Source organism: Vulpes vulpes, chromosome 2 (genome assembly GCF_048418805.1).
Source record: "Vulpes vulpes isolate BD-2025 chromosome 2, VulVul3, whole genome shotgun sequence".
Taxonomy (NCBI): Eukaryota; Metazoa; Chordata; class Mammalia; order Carnivora; family Canidae; genus Vulpes; species Vulpes vulpes.
The window spans coordinates 32,515,647-32,537,673 of NC_132781.1; the positions used below are offsets into that span (position 1 = coordinate 32,515,647).

General features: G+C 39.8%; 1 protein-coding gene and 1 long non-coding RNA gene across 4 annotated transcripts; both read right to left on the bottom strand.

The window, feature by feature from the left end:
* Positions 1-136: 136 nt before the first annotated feature.
* Positions 137-14,849, bottom strand: LOC140597788 (uncharacterized). 2 transcript variants are annotated; one of them, XR_011999719.1, is made up of 4 exons: positions 14,735-14,849; positions 13,893-13,942; positions 5,269-5,358; positions 433-882 (listed from the first exon to the last, which is right to left on the bottom strand). It is a non-coding gene; the product is annotated as an uncharacterized lncRNA (long non-coding RNA). The 2 variants fall into 2 exon arrangements; XR_011999718.1 differs by lacking the exons at positions 13,893-13,942; positions 14,735-14,849 and adding an exon at positions 137-401 and having other exon boundaries at positions 732-882; positions 5,269-10,529.
* Positions 14,850-15,577: 728 nt separating this feature from the next.
* Positions 15,578-19,730, bottom strand: SRSF1 (serine and arginine rich splicing factor 1). Of its 2 annotated transcripts, XR_011999717.1 has the most exons (5): positions 19,052-19,730; positions 18,461-18,645; positions 17,914-18,086; positions 17,034-17,714; positions 15,578-16,097 (listed from the first exon to the last, which is right to left on the bottom strand). XR_011999717.1 is itself a non-coding variant. In XM_025996011.2 (4 exons), exons 1-4 carry the CDS (start codon positions 19,243-19,245, stop codon positions 17,520-17,522), a joined length of 747 nt encoding a protein of 248 aa, XP_025851796.1. In that variant the 5' UTR covers positions 19,246-19,730; the 3' UTR covers positions 15,578-17,519. The 2 variants fall into 2 exon arrangements, 1 of the variants encoding a protein (XP_025851796.1); XM_025996011.2 differs by having other exon boundaries at positions 15,578-17,714.
* Between the last annotated feature and the right edge of the window lie 2,297 nt (positions 19,731-22,027).

Here is a 22,027-nt window from a genome sequence, read left to right on the forward strand (position 1 = left end):
GTCATGACTGGCTTATTCCTGGGCGAAGGGCTGAGCTTTCTCATCCTCCCTTTAACTCCAGATAGGACATGAAATCTTCCCCGAACATCCCTCTCTCCCGCCAAAAAAAATTTAAAAATAAAAACGAGTGAGAAAGTATAGACAAATCATTTTAGTGCTTCAGTACAGTTTGCTTCCTCACCCCACAAAACAAAAATTGAACTTGTGGTTGGACGGGCATCAGATGTCACTGAGGTGACCCCGGCCTCTGTTTGCAGTTCCACGTCTTCCGTGTAGGCGTCACTGATACTGGAACTTTGTATGATGATGTCCTGAACGTTTGCTATCCTTTCCTCACAGAGAGGTAGCTACTGGGAATATCAGAGACAAGCTATTTAAGTGTCTCCAGTCCAAGAAGTCTCCTGTGGCGGGAAATGAGGGGGCAGGCTATATCAGTGATATTTTTATAAACTCTGGCTTAAAAAAAAATTCCTCAGATGGTCACATTATTTCAAGGCTTCAACATCTTTCATAACCAACTGTCTCTTATCTAATACACTCCATTTACTCCTCTCTAGACACATTCTAATCAAGGTCACCATCTTGAACTTCCCCTATACTTACACAATAGAAATAATATGGTTGTAGAATTCTATTCGTAAAAGAAACTAAAGAGAGTAATTTGACAATCTGTTTCCCTTCCATCCACTACACATGTATAACCCCTCCCACTGTTTCCTTCCCTCAGTCACCAGAATGAAGGGGCTGGAAACGTTCGTTGGTCTGGTTCCTTTTAGAGTCGATTCCCTATTGGACATCGCTTCAAGGCCTTGGGGATGAATGAGAAGTTCTGCAGTATGGATCAGTAGCAGAAGCAGGTAGCACATCAAGGACCAGGTCAGCCTAAGACAGGAGGGGACAGAAAATGATGAACAGTTTCTCACACATCCCTCAGCTAAGCTGCTATAGTGGCTCCTAGGTCTTCTATAAAAATGTCCATTGCTCTTCTGGGGAGGAAAAAAAAAAGTTTCAGGAAGCCTAGGTTTATATGCACATGCAAGATAAGGAGTGAACTAAGATGTAAATCTAAGGAATTAACTAGGTAAACTAAAGCCCTTCTGTTCTGACCTTAGATACTGCCTGTTCGTTCATTTTCATTCAGTGTATCCAAGTGTCTGCTTCTGGTGCACACATTCCCTTCAAGGTCTATGTAATTCATCTCTAAGTTCTCTTCCTCCCCAGTTTAGCCTCTCCTCCTTTGCAGCCTTTCAAACCGTGTTGAAAATGAGGCTTGAGGATAATGAAACTAGTAGTTAGGAAGACCATTATCCTAATGATAAAATTGCTGGACTCTCTTGAACTTCTTATTCCAGGATCTAGAAAACCTTCTCCAGCAATCTTTCTCACAGCATCTCTGGAGAGGGGTTTTCCCATTGAACAGGAAGTAGAGGTCAAGTGAAAACAGTCCAGTTCTCATTACTAAAGAGCTGGGATATCACTTTTCTTGAGGAAAATGGCTAATTTTATCTCCAACCATGAGAGGAAATCAGAATTCCTGATTGTTCTCCAAACTCTCCCTTAAAAAGAAAATTTAATAGCTTTTTAATTTCAGATGAAATTTTATATCTCATGGATTTTCCAAAGGGAAAATTTGGATCCAAAAGTTTGGAGCAATTACTCAAAAACAATTAGCTCCAAATGTTTTGAGGAATATAATGAAACCAGTAAGATCAAAGACTCCATCCTTAGAAGGGGGATTTCTACCCTTAGGACAGACAATATCCTTAACTACAAACAACAGCCCCTCCTCAAGCCAGCTTCCATAACCATACTGGGGCATAGTCAAAAGATTGGGGATATCTAAACACAGTAAATTCATCCTTTGTATCGTAAACAACTTTCAGTGGGTGAGTCAATGGTGTTACTTTTTGGTATAACTGAAAATATGGTGTCTAAGCAAAAAAAAAAAAAAAAAAAAAAAAAAGTGTGCCTACATTCACCCAAATAAAACTTGATCCCCTCCCCATCTTGCTCCCCCCTTTCCCTTGCTTGGGAAAGGTTCCTCTTTCCCACCTCAGCCCCAGCTTGTATAACCTGTTACTTAACCTTTCAGGGCCTCATTTCCTCATCTGGAAAATGAGGACAAAATAAGTACCTATCTTACAGAGGGGTGACTTGTGAATTAAATGAGTAATATATGTAAAATGCTTAGAACATTTCCTGTAATATAATGAGTGCTAAGTAAATATTTTTATTGGTGCTATTTAGTGGTTCTAGATTAATTTTGGGGCTGGGAATTGTGCATAACTGAGCCACTTAATGACTCCTCTTTCAAAGTAACAATTTTTTCACCATGCCTCAAAATTCCCCCCGCCCCTTTTAAAGATTTAGTTTTAGAGCGAGTGCACGCAGGGGCTCACTCAATGGGAGGAGTGGGAGAATCCTGATCATACTCCCTGCTGAGCAGGGATCCCAGGACCCCAAGAGACCATTTCTCTAGCAGAAACCAAGAGTCAAACAACTGAAGGAGCCACAGAGGCATCCTCCTGTCTTCCAAAGAGCCCTAAGTAAGTGACCAAAAGGCTAATGACACAAGACAAAGGAAGATGCCTATTAAGATCAGTTTTTCTAGAGGTGCCTGCTGGCTCAGTACAAGGAGCATTCATGTAATTCTTAATCTTGGGGTTGTGAGTTCAAGCCCCACATTGTGCGTAGAAATTACTTTAAAAATGATCAGCTCTTCAAAGGCAACTTTTAGCAAAAATTAAAAAGCAACAGGATATTTCCTTCCAGTTTTGGAGAGGATTTTAAAATCTGTGAGTACAATAGGATTATAAATTAGATTTAGAATCCTAAGAATAGAAAATGTCACTGCTGCTGTCAATTACCTATCCCCAAATAAGACTGCTCAACAAATTGAAAACCAATCAAATTCAAAACTTTCCGCAGGGAAGATCTACTTCAAAGTAAAAAGAGGCTGCAAATCTGCCAAGTTAATGGACTAATTCTTCATGCAAAAAAACTAGAACTGACAGTGAACAAAACTACTAGTAAAAACCAAAAATGCAATATTTGCAAATACAAAAAAAAAAAAAAAAACCTGACCAGAGAGAAATGTTACTGTTACCAGCCTCAATGCAATCGAGGACCAGAGGAGGAAAGGAAGCACGTTTTACCAAGGGGAACATCCCCCCTACTCCCCAAATCAAAACAACACCCAGTAAAGCTTCTGGGAGGAAAGCAGAAGTCATCTCCCCACCCCCTTGCAGTCCACTCCAACTTCATAACCACACTAAGGGCTTAAGCCAATTGCCTGTGGCCCATGTGGTCAGAAGTTGGGTTTGTGTTTCAATTCTACCACCTAAAATGTCATCACTAGTTATTTCTGCTTTAACTGGTAAGGTGAGGAAGGGGAAACAATGGAGAATTTTTTTCCTGAATACCTATTTAAGTTCCTTGACATCTGGATAGTCACAGAAAACAAAAGTAAAGGAAGCAAATCTACCAATTTTCATGATAGACATTTAGTTCAACTGGCAGTTGAGGGTTCTAAAACACTATTGTTTCTTTCTTTTTCTTTCTTTTTTTTTTTTTTTGTAGTTTTAAGTAGGCTCCATGTTGAGGGTGGAGCCCAACACAGGGTTTGAACTCCCCATACTGAGATCAAGACATGAGCTGATATCAAGAGTTGGATGCTCAACCAACTAGGCCACCCAGCACCCCTAAAACATTTTTTCTAAGAAGGGTCATATTACTCAAGGTGCCAAAACCAAGTCCAAAGCCACGGAAACACATTTCTTACTTTAATTTTAGGAAGAAGTTACCAGAAATCAATGCTAAGCCTATCAGTTCCATCCACAAAGCATTTGAGTAGAAATACTAACTTCCATTGTACAACTCCTGAATGACTGACAGAAGACATCTAACAAATAGAAAGCAAAAAAGCATAGGACACAAGAAGGAAAGAAACTAAGACAGGTCAAAAATACACCACGTAAGAAATTCAATACAACTGGAAAACACTCTCAGGCACCAACATTTCTCTTTTGGCCACCTGTTCCTCCCTGCCCTCAAATGCCCCAAGCTCAGGGTAATGACTAAGCTCGAAAAAAAGTTGATACCTAACAAGTCACACAAACTTGGTGGGCCTGAACCAATAAAAGCTTAGCTCAGTTACATCATGCTAATGTTCAAAAAACATAAATTCTTACGTGAACAGTTATTCTGGTATAGAGGTAAACCTCTTTTTCAGTGGCCTTAGCCTCCACCCCAAACACATTCCACTAGATTAAAGAATGTAGTAACACCAAATAGCACTGTGCTACCCATCTGCATTATCAGAAAAACTATTCATTTGCAAAGAAAGATTACTACTTATTAGTGCCTGTCCAAATGTTGTGAAGAGTAGGGGCAGAGGAAAAACATAAATTAAGTAAATATTCTTTTTTTTTTAAATTTCTTATTTATTTATGATAGTCACAGAGAGAGAGAGACAGAGGCAGAGACACAGGCGGAGGGAGAAGCAGGCTCCATGCACCAGGAGCCTGATGTGGGATTCGATCCCGGGTCTCCAGGATCGCGCCCTGGGCCAAAGGCAGGCGCCAAACCGCTGCACCACCCAGGGATCCCAAGTAAATATTCTTTACCCAAACCCCAATAGATATATCTCTTTAGTAATTTCTTCACAACAGATTGAAGGATTGTCTAGAGTTCAGGGATGATTTCATTTCTCAAAATCTCCAAAGAGTTAGCATATTAGTACATGTGGATTTTATGGTTTCCCTCTTTCTAAGTCCTTCCTCTCCCTTTCATGGGCCTAGAATTAAGAAAAAACCTCATCGGGTCAATCTGATGTTCTACTGAGGACTCCTTCATTCCTGTTAAGGGGAGAGGAATAACGAAACAGGTGTTGAGGAATTGATGCATTATGTTCCCTGTGGAGTGAAGTGAGCAGTGGTGACCAAAGATACTGATACAGCATCACAAGACTAGCTAGACTAAGCTTGAGAGGCTGCTTTGTTCTAGAAAGCAATGCCAAAAGATGGCAACACAAGGCCAGGACAGCATAAAATATGGCTAAGGCTCCAGGGGAGGGAATTCACTCTTTTAAAGATGTTTCTCAGAGACCCGAGAAGTCTCTGAACTCAACACTGCGTAAAGTCCAGTCATTGGGTCCAGACATAAAAGCAGGTGCAGGAACCTGGCAAGCTGTTTGTTAAAGCTCAACATAGGGACTGAGCTGGACTCAGCCATTTACCCCTTAAGCTGTGAATAAAACATCAAGCTTACCAGCTATCCACAAACACTACTGGAAACGTTGCACCCTTGATTGCCTGAGCAGCAGCAGCAGCAGCAGCAGCAGCAGCAGCAAGTTCCTTGCTAGAATTGAAGAATGAAGACCAGAAATGCTAGAGGATAGTGCCTTTTAGATTTTGACTCCATGAAGGGATTTACAATGGTAAACAGGGAAGATGGGTCAGATTCAGAGAATCTAGATCTTTCTTCTGAATTAACTTTAGTCTTTTTAACAAAACATTATAAGGCTCTCAACTAGTTGACCAAAGTAAATTAGCCCTCTCCCCCCCAAGGCCTAATCCTGTCCTGTTAGTCTTTTGTTTTACAGACCTTACATAAGTAGCCCTCCCTCAGATTCCAGCTGTTTCCTCTTATTTTTCCAGCTTCCTCTCCTCACTACACCTTTCCTTTCACTTTCCATCCCAGCATTCAGGATTTTATACTTAGGAGAGCAGAAGGCAAGTAGTCAATCCAAGCCAGTGAAAATGCTTCCTGAGTATCAGGTATAAGGTAATCCCAGAAGCAGGCATTCTGAAGGTTAGGATACACATTCTTTCTGCCTTTTAAATAAGACATAATATACTTACTATTTATATATGGAAGAGCATCTTCAGGCCAATGTACTAAAACTAGATTCATAATATGGGGATGAAAAAAAATCCCTTAGTGATGCTTTGCAGGGACATTGGAACTGATAACCTTTATTCCTTACAGTAATTAATCCAGTCTCCTACATAGTACACTCAGCAAAACTCATAAACCCTGAGGAAGCCCCTATATGTTTGATAGATTTAATTTAGCTCAGATAGTTAATCACTTAAGCAAAGCAGATGGAAGGGTCTAAGTTGGTACTATAATAATCTGGGATTAGCCCTCTCACTAGAGATGAGATAATTGAAAAGGGTGCTAGACTACTAGAGGTAGGGTTAGGATTTATTCCAGTGATTTCCTGAAAACCACAGGAATTTTGAGAGGTAACCACATCTGAGTAGGCAGGGAGCAGAAAGGGGAAAGGGCACCACCAAGCCTACATCTCAAATCAGTAACATTTAATTTAGTAATCTATCCTGGTGGCTCTAAGAGCCCTGGTGAACATCCAGTCTTAGACATTGCATGGGTAAAGTTAAATTCAGGCTGTGCTAATTCTAACCCAGAATGACATATTTCAGATTACAAAGGCCAGGCAGGACACCCCAGGGACTACTTCCTCAGTTCATAATGGATTCTAATTAGCTTAAAGACAAGGACCTCCCTATGCCTAATGTAGACTCTCTTCCTTAGAGAAATGGCTCATGTGTATGACTGTCCCATAACTACTATGGAGGCTTTGCTTAGTATACAAGTATTTACTGAGCACCTATTATATGCCTGGAACTGTACTAGTCACCGGGATACTTTTAAAGATCTCTTCCAGTAATGAAATTAAAGCTTGAGAAGTATTATAGACATTTGTACAAAGTGCTTAAAGAGCACTGGAAGAAAACAAAATTAAAGGGTATTTGTGCTCTTTAATACTAAATAGGAGACCTCACCTTGTTAGTTCTCATGTAAGTGAGGTTTTGACACCAAAGATAAACTGTAAAGTGGGAAGTCACCACACATTGTCTTTTAAAACTCATCTACCTAGAGTGGGAAGTAAAGCAATTCAATCTTTCTGTCCTGGATCTGTTTTATTGATATAAATTTGTGTACGTGTAAACTCGGCTACCAAAACAAATGCATACATATGTGGACATTTACCCATTCATGGGGTCTTTTCTATACTACTGTTCTTTGTGGGACTGTTGCCTAATTAAGAATTGCTAGCCAAGCCCTGCTGTCCTGCGAGGCCAGCCTGACTAGCAAGAGGTTAAAAGAGGGCAAGGGCAACTCTGATGCTGGCTTGGCACTGTATACTAGAAAGTCAGCAAGCTAAACACCCCCACTTTCTTATTGCTGAGTTCTGGGCCACCACCACAGAAACGAAATGAACTCCAGCTTCAAAACAGCCATCAGCAACACGCTAACAACATGGATCAAAGACAGCACAATGGGACACCCTGGTGGCATCAGGTGGATATTACAGGTGATGCTCACTTGAATCAAAGACTTAACCTGCCCCTAAAACCGCCCTACTGGAAAAGGCAGGCTGGCTTTTAAAAAGTGGTAGTAAAATAAGTCTGTCACAAAACAAGGATTCAAGTTCTGGGCCTGTTACTTTCACCTCTTTGAGCCTGTTTCCTCAAACTGCAAAATGAAGCTAAAATCACTGGAGATTAAAATGAGTGAAAGTACCTTATGGAACAATTAGCTACTACTTTCCTTGAGAATAAGGTACATGCCTTAATGCTCTTGCATTTTTTTCCTTCAAACTTTCCATTAAAAAAAGGTAGCAAGGACATGAATCCTTGAAGTCACTACTTTGGAAATAAGCTCAATGACTGGAGGACCATACTACTTATCTCAGCTATGCAATGCACCTACCTAGGATTTCATGAACATATTCATAAACATTAAGGTGTGCATTAGCATACCACATATCTCAGAATAAGTGTCCAAAAGTTAACTGTGCTTGCTCTCAAAGAGTTTATCAGGTACCCCGGGGAAGCAAAACACATACACATGAAACTAGACTGAAAGCAACATACAAGCGCATACATTATGCATAACACTATATAAACACGAAGAAAAGCAAAGCAGAAATATAGTGCAATTACTCCAAGAATATTTAAGTCTTTAGCTGATCATGAAAGGGTGGAAGAACTAGAGTAAAAAGAAATGGGGATGCTTATAGGGTGTGTGTGTGTGTGGGGAGAGGTTTGTTGAGTCTCCTGGCTTTGAGACACTTAAGTACTAGTCAAGAGTCCTGGAGTCATGTTGATTCCCTAACCAAGGAAATGTACTATCCCTTTTCTAAACTCTATATAAATCTTCACCTTATGCCTTTAAGGATAATAAAGAATTCTCACTGAGGAATGACGATTAAGTTTGTAAGTAATTTAAAGCATGTTAAGAATAATGCTTAATGATATAAAAAGGAGACTTAGGAGAAAGCAAGAGGGAATTTCTCTTAAGACAACAGGATCAATTCTTGATACCGGAACTGTGCGCAGCTTGCAAAAAACCAACTTTCTCCTTGACTTTCCAAGACTCATCTTTGGGATATTTACTTTTCCTGTTATACTTGGCTTAGGCTAGCATTTATTTTATTCATTTGAGAGAAAAAAACATGACCAGGGGAGGAACAGACGGGGAAAGGGAGGGGGAAAAGAATCCCAATCAGACTGTGCTGAGCACTGAACCCCACCTCACAGCCCAGAGTTCATGACCCGAGATGAAACAGAGTCCCATGCTCAACTGAGCCACCTACATGCTCTTAAGCAAGCACTTCAATTTCAGTTTCCTAGCTTCACATTTAAGAAGGAATTATTTGATACAGTACTAAAATTAGAATTTTCTCCAACAATCCACCTAGTTAGCCAAGTTTGTGAAACAGGCTTCTAGTGGGTTGCTTTTAAGGAGTAAGTTCTTTCCACCTCTTATCAACATTTAGCAAACTGTTAGCACTGCATGTGGCTGCATGGTATAGAAATGCTACAGAAACCTCAATGGGTAGGAAAAATTAACACAAAATCTTCAACAGTAACAATAGTTTGTGAAATTAAATGCACCACAGAGAACTACTATATGGGCTTAGAAGTTTACTTTTTAGTTTCAGGAATTATGTTTAACTGAGAATGAGGATTTGAAGCTTTAGGGTGATTAAGTGGGAAGAGGAAGGAGAAATGTCTACAAACACACAGAAGCAAATAGAAGCATTGTATTTACCAGACCAACCAGAGTAAGGGAAGATGTGATTGAGAATAGTGGTACATTGGGAAAATAGACTATAACCCACTGTTGATTTGTATTAGGGCAATTAACATGTTTTAGGAAGATCAGACTTGATGGCCAGGATATAGACTGGAGTCAGTGAAACCAGCAAAACACTTTAGTAATGAATCTGGATGTACAGGTAAGGATGCTGCTATGGCAAATGGAGATGGAACACAAAACTAAACAGCATTTTGATGTGGCAATTAAACAAAACTCTTAGTTTTGTGGTGGTACTGTGGCTAAGACCTGGTTATACAGAAAGTCATAGAACTCAATTATCACCTTGGTGCAAGTTTACTATCTAGTTTTAGAGGACAAAGGAACCATTTTTAGTTTTCTTTGTTGTAGTGTGCTTGCTGTACTGCTAATCAACATTTTAGGTCTTAAAATGTGGATGTCACTCTTGACACACTTTTGTAATTCAAATTTCTTAAAAAAAAAAAAAAAAGTCTCCAAAAATAACTAGAAACACTCCAGGAGGTCACAGAATGGAAAATGATATTTTAATGTTACATACAAATATTTAGCTTCTACTACTACACAATAAATATCAATTAATGATTTATTTCCAACTTAGACACAAAAGAAACTTAGACCTCTATTTACTGGTTACTTATTCAAGATATTCAGTACGGGAAAGAATTCAAATTTCTAGGTTTCTCTTCCAAAGCAATTGATTAATTATCTTGAATGTCTATTCAGTGCATAGCTATTTTGTGCTATGTACCTGGAAGGGGGAGGAAGAAAGGTTATGACCTGTTAGAAAAGACAGATACATAAACAACTCACTGATAATCAAGGCAGAATGGCAAAAGTTTTAAAATACAGTAGAAATACTCTGTGGGAACAGAGGAAGAACCAATAGTGCTTACTCTTTTTGAAGTGGGTGCTTTCAGTGACTATCGTGCCAAACATTATCTTGGTGCCTCAGAAAATAAAAATTCATGAAGCAAGAAAGTTGAAGTAGATGAATGGATAAGTGCAAGCAAGCTAAGTGACAAGGCTATGCCAAAGTAAAATGCACAAGTCTGTGTCGACACACCAAAGAATGATTCTGTCTCTATCATGGGTATTAAATTTCCAGGAGGTGATTTTGAGGTACTATCCAAAAGTTTCAGTTCCACCTCTCTAAACAAACAGATACAAGGCATTACAGGAGGAAGGAATAGGAGGACCAAATGCAAGAGAAATGCTGGAGAATGCCAAGTCCTGGGATATGGAGTATATTGGGGGAGGCTAGCTAGAGAGGAAACTTCGGAGGTAGTAGGTTGGGAGCTAGGTTACCAAGGGCCTCAGGTGCCATATTTCTAAGAGTAATTTCCAAGCACTGCAGTTTCAAATAACTCTAGTAGAAAGTGACAGGATACATTTTTCATTAAAAAAAAAAAAAAAAAAAAAAAAAAGCCCTAGCAATAGTAACTGGTGGGCTATTGGGGCTTGGAATGAAGATACTGAGTTTTTGACCACACTTGGCATTCCCAGGCCATACAGTAGACAGTTTAAGTCAAATTTCTACAAGCCACTTTAGGGGCAGAAGAGATTCAGCCCAGGACTTCAGAGTTGTATTTCAAGGCTGTAGGTGGTCTTTTGTGACTGATGCAGCAATCTGTTCCTGTTTTAAACCTTAATCATTGCTGCAACTTGAAAGCTTATCCCAAATTTTGTATGTTAAGGCTTCCCTAACAGCACCTCAGGACACAATTCAGCATGCCTCTGGCACTTTACAATCTCCAAATTTTAGCCTTTTTCTTTTACAAAGGGAATTCTGGATTTTCAATTGTACGATTTTAGTTTTAGAGTATCTCTTCATAAGTTAAATTGGGACCTCCTAGGTCCTAACATTCCTAGGATTAAGGACAGGCAATAACCAAACCTAGAGCATTCTCAATCCAACTTGCACCAAGCCTGCTAATCAGCAATCACCTTCTGCAGCCTCACTTGCCACAGAAAATGTTAAGCAGGCAGACAAGTTTTACTGTGTAAACATTTTCTTCTCTCCTGGAAAAATACTTTTATTTGCTCTTAGTATCTTATTCTTCAAAGCAGACAAGTTTCTAACATTAATGTTTTAAGAAGGGTGCTCCCATACCATTTTCTTGACTAAGATCAAGTGGGCCTAAGAAATGTTAAGAGTATTTTCAGTGAATTTAGAGATAAGTTTGTGTCCTTTACATTTTTTGCAATGTTAGGTTATAGGGAAGGAGATAACAGGAATGACGGATGCTAAAGTGTTAATTCCCCCCAAATTTTCAGCTGTCTTAATATAAAATGGCATTAAGTAAACATGACAAGAGAACCATGTATATGGACTTTCTAATCATGAGATACTCTATGCCTAGTTAAGCAAAGCCTAGAAATAAAAAATATAGTAACAGTCAACTTGACAAATAAGCAGGGTTTTAAGACATTAATACCAAGTCTTTTAGTAATGCTGAGAAATAACAATCCAGAAATCTTTTCATGCCATAAAAACAAATGACAAAGATCTCTGAAAGCATATTTGTTTTTCCTAATATGAGATCAATTTTATGCCTAGATTACTTTTTGCAGCACATCCTGTACCCAATTATTACACTTCTAGCCTTACTGATCCATACCTGTAACTGTACAAGGCAGGCAGAAAAACAAGCAGATTCACATCTTCAGCATTTTCTAATTTCCTGAACCTAGACATATTTTTCTTTAGAGGGTCCAGTACTAATAAAGCTCTGTTCAAGACCTAAATGGATCCTTACTCAACAGATGAGAAGGCAGAGGTAAAGTTACAGGAAGAAAACTCACCCACCGCAAACACCCCACCTAACTTTGGAGTTGATAAGGAGGATTAAGAGTTGGTTTCCAGGGCAGCCCCGGTGGCACAGCGGTTTAGTGCCACCTGCAGCCCAGGGTGTGATCCTGGAGACCCGGGATCGAGTCCCATGTCAAGCTCCCTGCATGGAGCCTGCATCTCTGCCTCTTTCTCTGAGTAAATAAATAAATCTTAAAAAAAAAAAAAAAAAAAAAAGAGTTGGTTTCCACTTTGCTAGAGCTGTTTTACAGTAGGAATACTTTCCTGGTTGATTTTGTACAATAACTCCCTCTGGTGGCTACACAGTTTTCCCTAGCATTTATTTAACAATGGAGTGGAATAGAACATGGTAAAAAAAAACTTACTAGACATTTGGCAACCCTTTTAAGTTGTTTTGTTCATACTGAATGAGTATAGCATTCTAGAGAGGCTCTCAATTTCTGCTATTTTCACAGATAGTTCTTATCAATAGTTGATAGGTAACAGTCACCCAGGATCTGCCGAACTCAAGACCAGAAGTATTTTCAACTCTGTTGTTTTGTACACCTACCTAAAACAGCAACTCCTTAAGCAATGGCATGCATGTATTTTCTCTCTCCAATAGCCCAGATGAAGAACTTATTACTGTGAGGTTATTTATAACTAAATTAACTTCTACATGACAAAGACTAATTTAATTTATTCAATTTCTTTTTTTTGGGGGGGGGGGTACTACGAAGCACCAGATAGTTTTTTTAATAGAAAAATTCCTTGATTCCTACAAAAATCACCACCACCTTCACATATAGCTTTTGAAGTTATCAAGAAGCATCCCCAAAGTCCTCAATCACAGGAATAAGTGCTGGTCTAACTGTAACTCATTGGGCCTCTACTTAAAGCAAATTTTTGCCAGGACTATTTATATTCAATAAACAATCAAAATTATAATCTCATCACTTCATGCCAATCCCAGCTTTTCCTATAGGATCATAGTGACCAATATTCCTGCAAAGTACTGAAAAAAAAAATTACCTCAAAGAAGTGAATATACCACTACATACACTAGGATGGCAGAGTAATTTCCTCCAGTGGAGTACAACTGTGAGTCTACTATAGCAACAGAATATAAAGAAATGTGGGTCATACCTTTTTTCTCGTGGCTGCTTCAGTCTAAAAAAGTCGGGGAACTCAGATCTCCATTAATAAAGGATCCACATTTAACAGGTTTGTTTTTATTCACACGCCCAAAATTACACAGAAGCTTTAGCTCTATATTCTATTAGAGTTCTATAATCTCTTATCCAAACTCAAGGGACCAGGCATATTTGTAATTCAGAGCCATTCACTTTATAAAGTATGGTAGAGTCTGTATCATGTAACAGCCCCAGCAAAGCCTATGCCAACTGTGTAATGAAGCCTCAGTATTTCCGCTAAGACCATGGAATAAGTACAAAACAAAGGCATCGATTCTGGTCAGGTTTCACATTTAACGTTTTCAGAATTTTTTGGATAAGAGATTGTGAACCTGTTTTCTGCCTCTGTACTCTTCATACTGGGATGGAACTAAATGAAACCACAGGATGGTTATGTTACAACAAAACGTCAGTCTAATAGTTTCTTTAATACTTTATGGTAAATACATACATAAAAGTTATTTAAATTGTAATTACGGTACAACTTCATTATACAAAATGAAAAGACACATCTAAGATATTCATCTACACAGACAACTTGAAGAAAAAAACCACATCAGTCGTAATGAGCCAGAAGTTTCAAAGATAAAACTAAGAAAGCTGAAATTCTAGAATCATATTGAACTTAAGGACTACAATAAATGGGCATGGGAGCACTCAAGATTTATGTGGGTATAAAACTTAGGGGAGAAACTTTTTAAACGAAGAAAATGTTCATACAGTCCTTAAAAAAATTATTAAACCAATTTTAAAAATAAAATTCAGGTCCCAAAAAACTAGGAATCAGAAAATGGGTTTCTTACCTTTTGCTTCCAGAAGGATGTGGGCTGAACAGCAAGGTGTGTTATTCAATCTGATGTTAATGAAAAATAATTGCTTCTTAAGTTTTTCCTTGGTTAGAAAATAACAAACTAATTACAGGCTCCCTACACTATTCTAAAGGAACATAAATAGGGAGAAAAGGGGAACAATTCAGGGCCACCTTTAGTTCCAAAACTGACGTTCTTTAAATAGCTGTCAAAATGGATAGAAGATTAAGGTTCTTTTCCTAAGACTGAAAAACAAAGTCTGCATCTTCCCTCAGAGGTTTTAGCTGCCTGGTCTGGTACCTGGCTACCTTCTATAAATATGCAGCCAAGTTCTCTAATCTTCAGTTTATATCAGACAATATTTTGTGTCCCACGTCAATTCTGAGGTTGGGACTACTTAAACTTTTAGTAGAGCACAGCTCTCAACTTAGCTTAAATGCACTATCTTCAGTGAAGGCAATTTTATCTTGGTTTCCAACACATTCAATGAACACATGCTTAAGTCTAACTCATACTAACCTTTCAAAAATTAATCATTTAAAAATATTTATATTCTATACATGAAACATCGGTTTCAAATAGTAAAAATCTTTCCACTTCTTGAGTGTTGTATTTTAAATCCCTGCATAAAAACTAGTAACTTCCTTAATTTATACCAAGTTCTTTACTTAAAGGAGACTCTTAAGGTTTTGAACTTAATATCCCTCTCTCTTCCTTACATTCCACAAGGTTCATCTATATGTTTCGGTTGGGTGTCCTTATGTAAATCTCTTAGGGCCCATTTCTTGTATTACCAAGACTATGTATAGCTTTTCCAAGATTTCAAATTATGTCACCTGCATAGTGGTCTTAAATTCAGCTTCCAGCTCTGATTAGCATCCAAGGCAAATGTTTAAGATTTAGTTATTTCTTTTGGGTGCAGAAAAAAGTGTTTTGATGGTTTTGACTAGCTATGAGGAAATCAAAAGAAAAAGATTAGGGATTTTAAGTAAAAATCTCCTCCCCCAACTCAAATGAAAATATAGCACCAAGGGGCTATCAAAATAAAAAGATACAACAACTAGCAGACTAAGATATAAATCACTGCTTTGGTAGGTTTTGGATACAGAATCAGCTTATGGTTGAGAAGGGTTTTGCAAAGCAAAATTCTAAAGAAAGCCCAGCTTTTTATTGACAAATAAGCAGTTAATATTCTAGTGTATTATTCACATTTCAGAAAAAAATGTAATTTGTGTTAAGGGTGCTAATCTGTGCTGAATTTAACATTTAATACTTACCAATTTTTGAGAAGAGCATGAAAATCTCAAAGGCTATCCCCAAGTTAACATTAACTGGTCACTACCCAATTTTGCATAAAAGCCTATGTTGTCTAGATGATCACCAAAAATTAAACATCTATAAATTTAATCATTTTTATCAAAGTATGGGAAGATTATCTTTCAGAAACTAGATCACCCCCCCATTTACCATATTATATACACAATTGCCTTATTCTTAACCTTATCTCCCCCAGAAGTCTTTTACAATTAACAATAAGAGAGGGCTAACTCCACTTACTAGATTACCTTTCAAGAACCTTTAATTTACTAACACACAACATAATCTTATCAAAAGTATTAACTGATAAACTAGTCACCCAACTGAAATTTTACATGAAGAGGAAAAAGGACAACCATGCATAGTTTTTTAAAAAATGTTTATTTTTTTCAAAGAAAAACGGCAATAGCCAATTGGAAACCTACTTATTCTTCAACTCCAATTTTGTTCTTTAAATTTAGAAGTGACTTACTGATTTACTATTTTAAACAAACCCCCCCTTTCCCCTTTAAATGTTTACCATCTACTCGTGCTGAATCCTTCCAAGGAGATTGCTCCAGCGTATTATCTCCAGGTCCTCGCTTTGCTCCTTTTACCAAAAAATGCAAAACACAATTCCATCGTGCATCTTAAGGGCTCCAATCGTCAAAAATAGGAAAAAAAAAAAATCTTTGGAATAGCCAATTAAGTTGAATAAAAAAAAAAAAAAATCCACACGAATGCGGTTTGGTTGGGGCAGGAATCCACTCCTATGTTCCTGGTAATCTGATCCCGCTCCATGAATCCTTGTAATTCATCCTCCCTATCCTATCCACATTATGATTTGAATCCAATGATCCAGCTCCAAGGATTGGGATCCAGTGAGCCCTCTCCAATCCAAACCTTTATAACCAGCAAAACCAAAAAAGAGGAGGCAAAATGTTAGATACTGTAATCAAAAAAGGTTTCTGGGGAATGATGAGTTATGTCTGTCATCAGTTTAACAGATGTACATCAATAACTATCAAATTCCCCAAAACAAGTTTCTGAATGGTGTTCAGATAAATTTTAGAAACTTAATCATCATAGAGACTAATTGGAAGAAGCATTTTATATTTACAGTTCAACTGATAATGCCAACACTTGTTACTGTACAGCGTATTACAGGTTTTGTGGTTGCAAAAAGTTATGTAGTTGAAAAGTTTACTCGTATTGCTACCCACCCTAAGTCTAAACTAAACCTAATGCTCCCATCTGCAATTTAATTTGTAAATTAAAGTGTTTTAAACATGAGTCAATTATGAATATTAGTTTAAAGGGGAAGGTGAGACTTAAAAATATTCCCAACTAGATTATCTACACCAATACATTGGAATTCTATTTTGCTTTCATTTTGTCTTAAAAAAATGAAATAGCAACGCTATATCAGTCACACAGAGGACATGCAGATTTAGCAGTATTGATATTATACTCTATCTGGTTGGAATTAAAGACACCCTGTACCCACATGTACACCAACAGCAGGTCACACATTAACAGTTGTAACTAAGCACTGTGACAAATTAGCCAGTTCTTCCCACATTAGTCCCTATTAAAACAAAAAAGGGGGGAAGGGAGCAAAATAATTGTTACAAAATGGGCAATGTAATTTTGCCACAATTGCCAAGGTTTAAAGAGCAAAGCAATTGTAGCTAAAGATAACTGCACAAGATGTTTGCAAGTGTTTTAAGGTAGATGTATATATATAAATATATATATATAATCACTTTTATCCCTTGCCTTTTAGTATAAGGTCAATACTGCCAATTTCATCTGTGACAATAGCACTTGGAGTCATACCATTGCCTCCATTATTGATCTGATCCTCCTCAATCCTCCTTTTGACAATCCTAAAATGATTGAAATGTGCTCCACAATCCTTAATCCAAAGCATTCTTAATCCATCTCTTCAGATATGTCTACAGAAAGACACATGAAAAGCAAGATAAACATAAGAACTTCCCCAGGTAAGATAACCACAAACACCCCCAACATCCCAGTTCACACAAACCAGAGCAGAATAGACATTTACACAATATCACAGTCTGAAGAGCATGGAGAATTAACTAAATTTCAACAATCCTGTCTATGACATCACTTAAAATACAATTTATCAGACATGAGGGGAATGTAGATGTTAGGAGCAAGGGGATATTACACAAGAATGCAATTCAACACTTTAGCCCATTCTGAACAAAACAGTTTGAATTAAAAAATGAAAAGATTGTACTGAGTAAAGGAAAACTGTATACAACATGGGTTCTACAAAAAGTGTCACCAATCATCTTATGTACGAGAGCGAGATCTGCTATGACGGGGAGAATAGCGTGGTGATCCTCTGCTTCTCCTTGGGGAGTAACTGCGACTCCTGCTGTTGCTTCTGCTACGGCTTCTGCTACGACTACGGCTTCGAGATCGAGATCTTCCATAACTTGGACTTCTGGGCCCATCAACTTTAACCCGGATGTAGGCAGTTTCTCCCTATTGAATAGACAGAACTTTCGATTGAAAGATCTAAGCTTTCACCTGTCTTCAGGCATGCTGAACGAATACAATGTAACTAAAACCAGAAATCTGGTACTTTACTTGGACACCCTTGCCTGAATCTTACCTTCAAATTCCACTGTTAAGACCACTGTATCCAATTCTGGCCAAAGAAAAGAGTAAGTGTAAAACCTACCTCATGAGATCTAAACTTAGTGTTATCCAGTTTTCGAACTGCATAGGTCATATCTTCTTTCCGTACAAACTCCACGACACCAGTGCCATCTCGGTAAACATCAGCATAACATACATCACCTGCTTCACGCATGTGATCCTTCAAATCCTGCCAGCTTCCACTTGGAGGCAGTCCTAAAAAAGTATTTTTTCAATACCAATCACCCTAAATTTCACACTACACTTAAAATCTATAGTAGAACGAAAACCACTTTAAAATTAATCAGATTCAAGATCGTAGGTAAGAGAGCCATTAATTAAGATTCTGGAATCCAAAGTCCCAAATTCTCTGTAAAGTAAGGATCTTCATCGTCCAGGCATCCAACCTAATGGTAGGTAACTAGCACATTGGTACACCTCCACTACAGTTATCCTTTACTAAACTCACCCGAGAAACTAAATTTAAGACCTACCACAAAAACAGGCATTTGTCAAAACCACTCACGCAAGGGAACACCTAAAAGTGGCTCCTGTCCCTCCTCAACATCCCTCACCAACAGTAAACTCACCGGAGACAACCACTCTGTTTTCAGAACGCCTGGATGGGGGCCCATAGCGGCCTCGGGGAGCCCCGCCACCTCCACCCCCGCCGCCGCCTCGGCCTGTACCACGGCCGCTTCGAGGAAACTCCACCCGCAGACGGTATCCATCGTAATCATAGCCGTCGCGACCGTACACCGCGTCTTCCGCGTCTCTGCGTGATCAGAGAAAGCAAGAGGTGTAAGAGTAGGGCCCGGGAGGGGCAGCTAACTCAGTCGGAACTAGCGGCCCCCGCACATGCGCACCCAGCGTGGAAGAGCCCACATGCGCTGCATAATAGGAATGGCCCCTCCCCCACCCAGAAGCACGCCAGGCTCCCGACCACTACACCAGCCCTCGGCGCCTCAGTTTCCCGCTCCGAGACGGAGAGTCCACTCTGGGGACGTCCGTGGGCCCAGCCACCAGAGAAACCACATCGACTCGGCTCTTACTCGGCTCCTGCATGGGCGACACAGTCTTACCCCCAACCTAAAAGCCCACCTCCCCATTCTCGGTAACAAGGCCTTTCCCCAACTACTCCAACTTATTGCCTCAAGGCGGCAAGGCCCAGGCCGCCTCACCGAGGGTCCTCGAACTCAACGAAGGCGAAGGGCGGTCCTCCGCGGCGATTCTTGAGATCGATGTCGCGGATAGCTCCGTATTTGTAGAACACGTCCTCAATGTCCTTGGTTCGGATGTCTGGAGGTAAGTTACCCACATAGATGCGGCAGTCGTTGTTCCCTGCCGGGCCACGAATCACACCACCTCCCGACATGGCGGCGACGAAAAGCGCGGACTCGAGAACAGGCCTTCCCACCAAGCCTAGCGCACGGCAGAGCGAGCCCGCAGCGACACCACGTCTCCCGCGGCCCCTCCAAAATGGCGCCTTTATCAGCTCGGCGCACGGATATGGGGGGGAGGGAGGAAGAGAAGCGGGAGGAAGCTGCTATACGATCTCAGTACGCACGCGCAAGAGCGTAACGGGTGCTGCGAAAGGTACGCTCACGCATGCGCGACGTCACCCTCCGCGCGAAGGGAGAAAAAAGTTCCTCGCGTTCTGGATTTGTGGAGTGGCTCGCAAATGACGTGACCCGCCGTTTGGTAAAAATTAAAAAGAGATCCCTCGTTAAGGGAGCTACTAATCCCTGACGAATCTTAAAGGATAGTCCGTTTTCTCAGGAATGAGTCTCTTTTAAAACAAGTCCGCGCCTTAAAAGCATTGGGTGAAACCTAGCCTGGAGCCTTGTCCCACGATGCTCTGCGGCGTTAACGGCCTTTGGCGGGAAAGACTGCTGGGGGCGGAGCTAAGGGGGGAGGGACCTGGCGGTTGCTCCGGAAACGGGAACATCCTAGTAGAGGGAGGCTGGTCCCGGAGCTCCGCTGTTTGTGCTTCAATCCCGAGCCAAGTAGTGATTTTGTCTTCCAGCCCCTTCTGATCTCAGGCGGTGGGCTGCTCAGACAAGTGTCTCATTTAGGGCAACCCAGCTTAGACCCCGTTCCACCGCCGGCTCAGAACTTAACTTTGTATAGCTCAGCTCAACACACCTTGACCTAGTGGCGGTGGCCGAGCCCTGACCAGTCAACTAGGACTGAGACCTCAGCTTCTCTTTAATCGCCCATCACTGGGCCTAGCGCAGAGGTGAGGTCCATTGAAAGGTTGAAGAGTGAATTGTGCCTGTTATGTATCCAACTCTTTCAAAAAAACAAGAAAAAGCGCGCGTGTGTTGGCAGAATCCTGGAGTTTGTTCCTCTTTTTGACCTCATTCCCGAGCCTCTCAGGTAATATTTAAACGAGCAGGGATGTGTTAGAACTGTGACCCCTGGAGACCACAGTTGCTGCTCAGAACTGATCCCACTTGCATGGTGGCCCAGGGAAATAAGAACCTGTTAACATTTTTTTCAGAGATATCTGAAAAAATATCTGGTTGGGATTTTAAAATATTTGTAATGAATTCAACTTTTAAGAAAACCCTGCCGTCATAAATATGCTAAAACATCTGCACCCTGAGTTTACGGAGGATTTTCTTCATATTATGTATTTGTTTGCAATGGTCCCCAAGGATGTGAAGCAGTTTACAAGATAACATTATTAAAACTGTACCAAGAACTCAGGGGGAATGGGAAAATAAGAGGGGAGGAATTTAAGATGAAGTCATGGATAAGATTACTATACAAAATGCCTGAGGTAATTGCCTGCCCAGTTACTAAAGATGGACTGCAAATTTGACTCCAGTCATTCCAGAAGTCATAGTAAAGAAGGGAACACAAGTATATTCAAAATCCTAAGTGCCTTTGAGATTAAAAAATAAGTACACTGTTTAGGGGAAGGGCATGTTTTCTTCGTTCTAAAAGTTGATTGAGTGTATTTTACCAGTGTCTCTGAGTGATCCCAAAATAAAAAATTCAGTTTGATCCTGAAAAGATTCATAGAGGATCTTTGGTAGTCCTAGAACTCTGTGATGGTTTCCAAAATTATGCATATACATGCATGTACTTTTTCTGCAAAGAGGATTTGAATTTTTAGTTAGATTCTTATAGGGGTCTGTAGATTCCCAAAGCTAAGAAACCTCTGAAAATTTTAGAGGGAAGGACAGATTGTCTATCTTTTAGAATATCCTTCATTGATTATCCATCAGTGGGATTTTTGAAACTGGGCTTTTAATTAAAAAAAAAAAACCTGATTATTTTCAAAATGACCAAAGAAGCTTACCAAAAAAGACACTATTTCAACAAATTTATTCAGTTTTTAGCACTGTGCTACTCGGTTAGTAGCAGAAAAGACATTAATTAATTAATTAATTAATTAATTTCAAGACATTTTCATTCCAGAAAAATAAGAAAATTGTAAATTTGCTTTGATTTATTCTTGTCCAATTTCAGGCAGTTATTTCTGATGTTCAGATGAATACAAGTAGAATTTAATATAGAATGAATAGGATATTCTTGCTCCTCTCTTGGCTTCTTTTATTGTATTTGATGTAACCAAGTTAGAGATTCTGGGGTCCATCATGAGGTCAGAATATAGCAGGAAAAGTCTGAGTGGCTCTTTTTTAAGGTCTACCAGGATGACATTAGTTTGGTGATTATTACAGTTAAGGCTGTGATCTTTTTTTAAAAAATATTTATTTATTCATGAGGCACACAAAGAGAGAGAGAGAGGCAGAGACACAGACAGAGGGAGAAGCAGGCTCCACACAGGGAACTCGATGTGGGACTCCATCCTGGGTCTCCAGGATCATGCCCTGGGCAGAAGGCGGCACTAAACTGCTGAGCCCCCCGGGCTGCCCCTCTTTTTTTCTTTTAAGATTTATTTGAGAGAGAGCACGAGTGTAGGGGTGAGGGGCAGAGGAAGAAAGAGAGAATCTCAAGCCAACTCTCATCTGAGCACGGAGCCCTCCACAGGGCTCAATCTTAGGACTTTGAGATCATGACCTGAGCCGAAACCAAGAATCTGAAATTTAACCAGACTGAGCCACCCGGGGAACCTCAAGGGCGTAATCTTAATAACAGTATCCCAGGGGATCCCTGGGTGGCTCAGCGGTTTAGTGCCTGCCTTT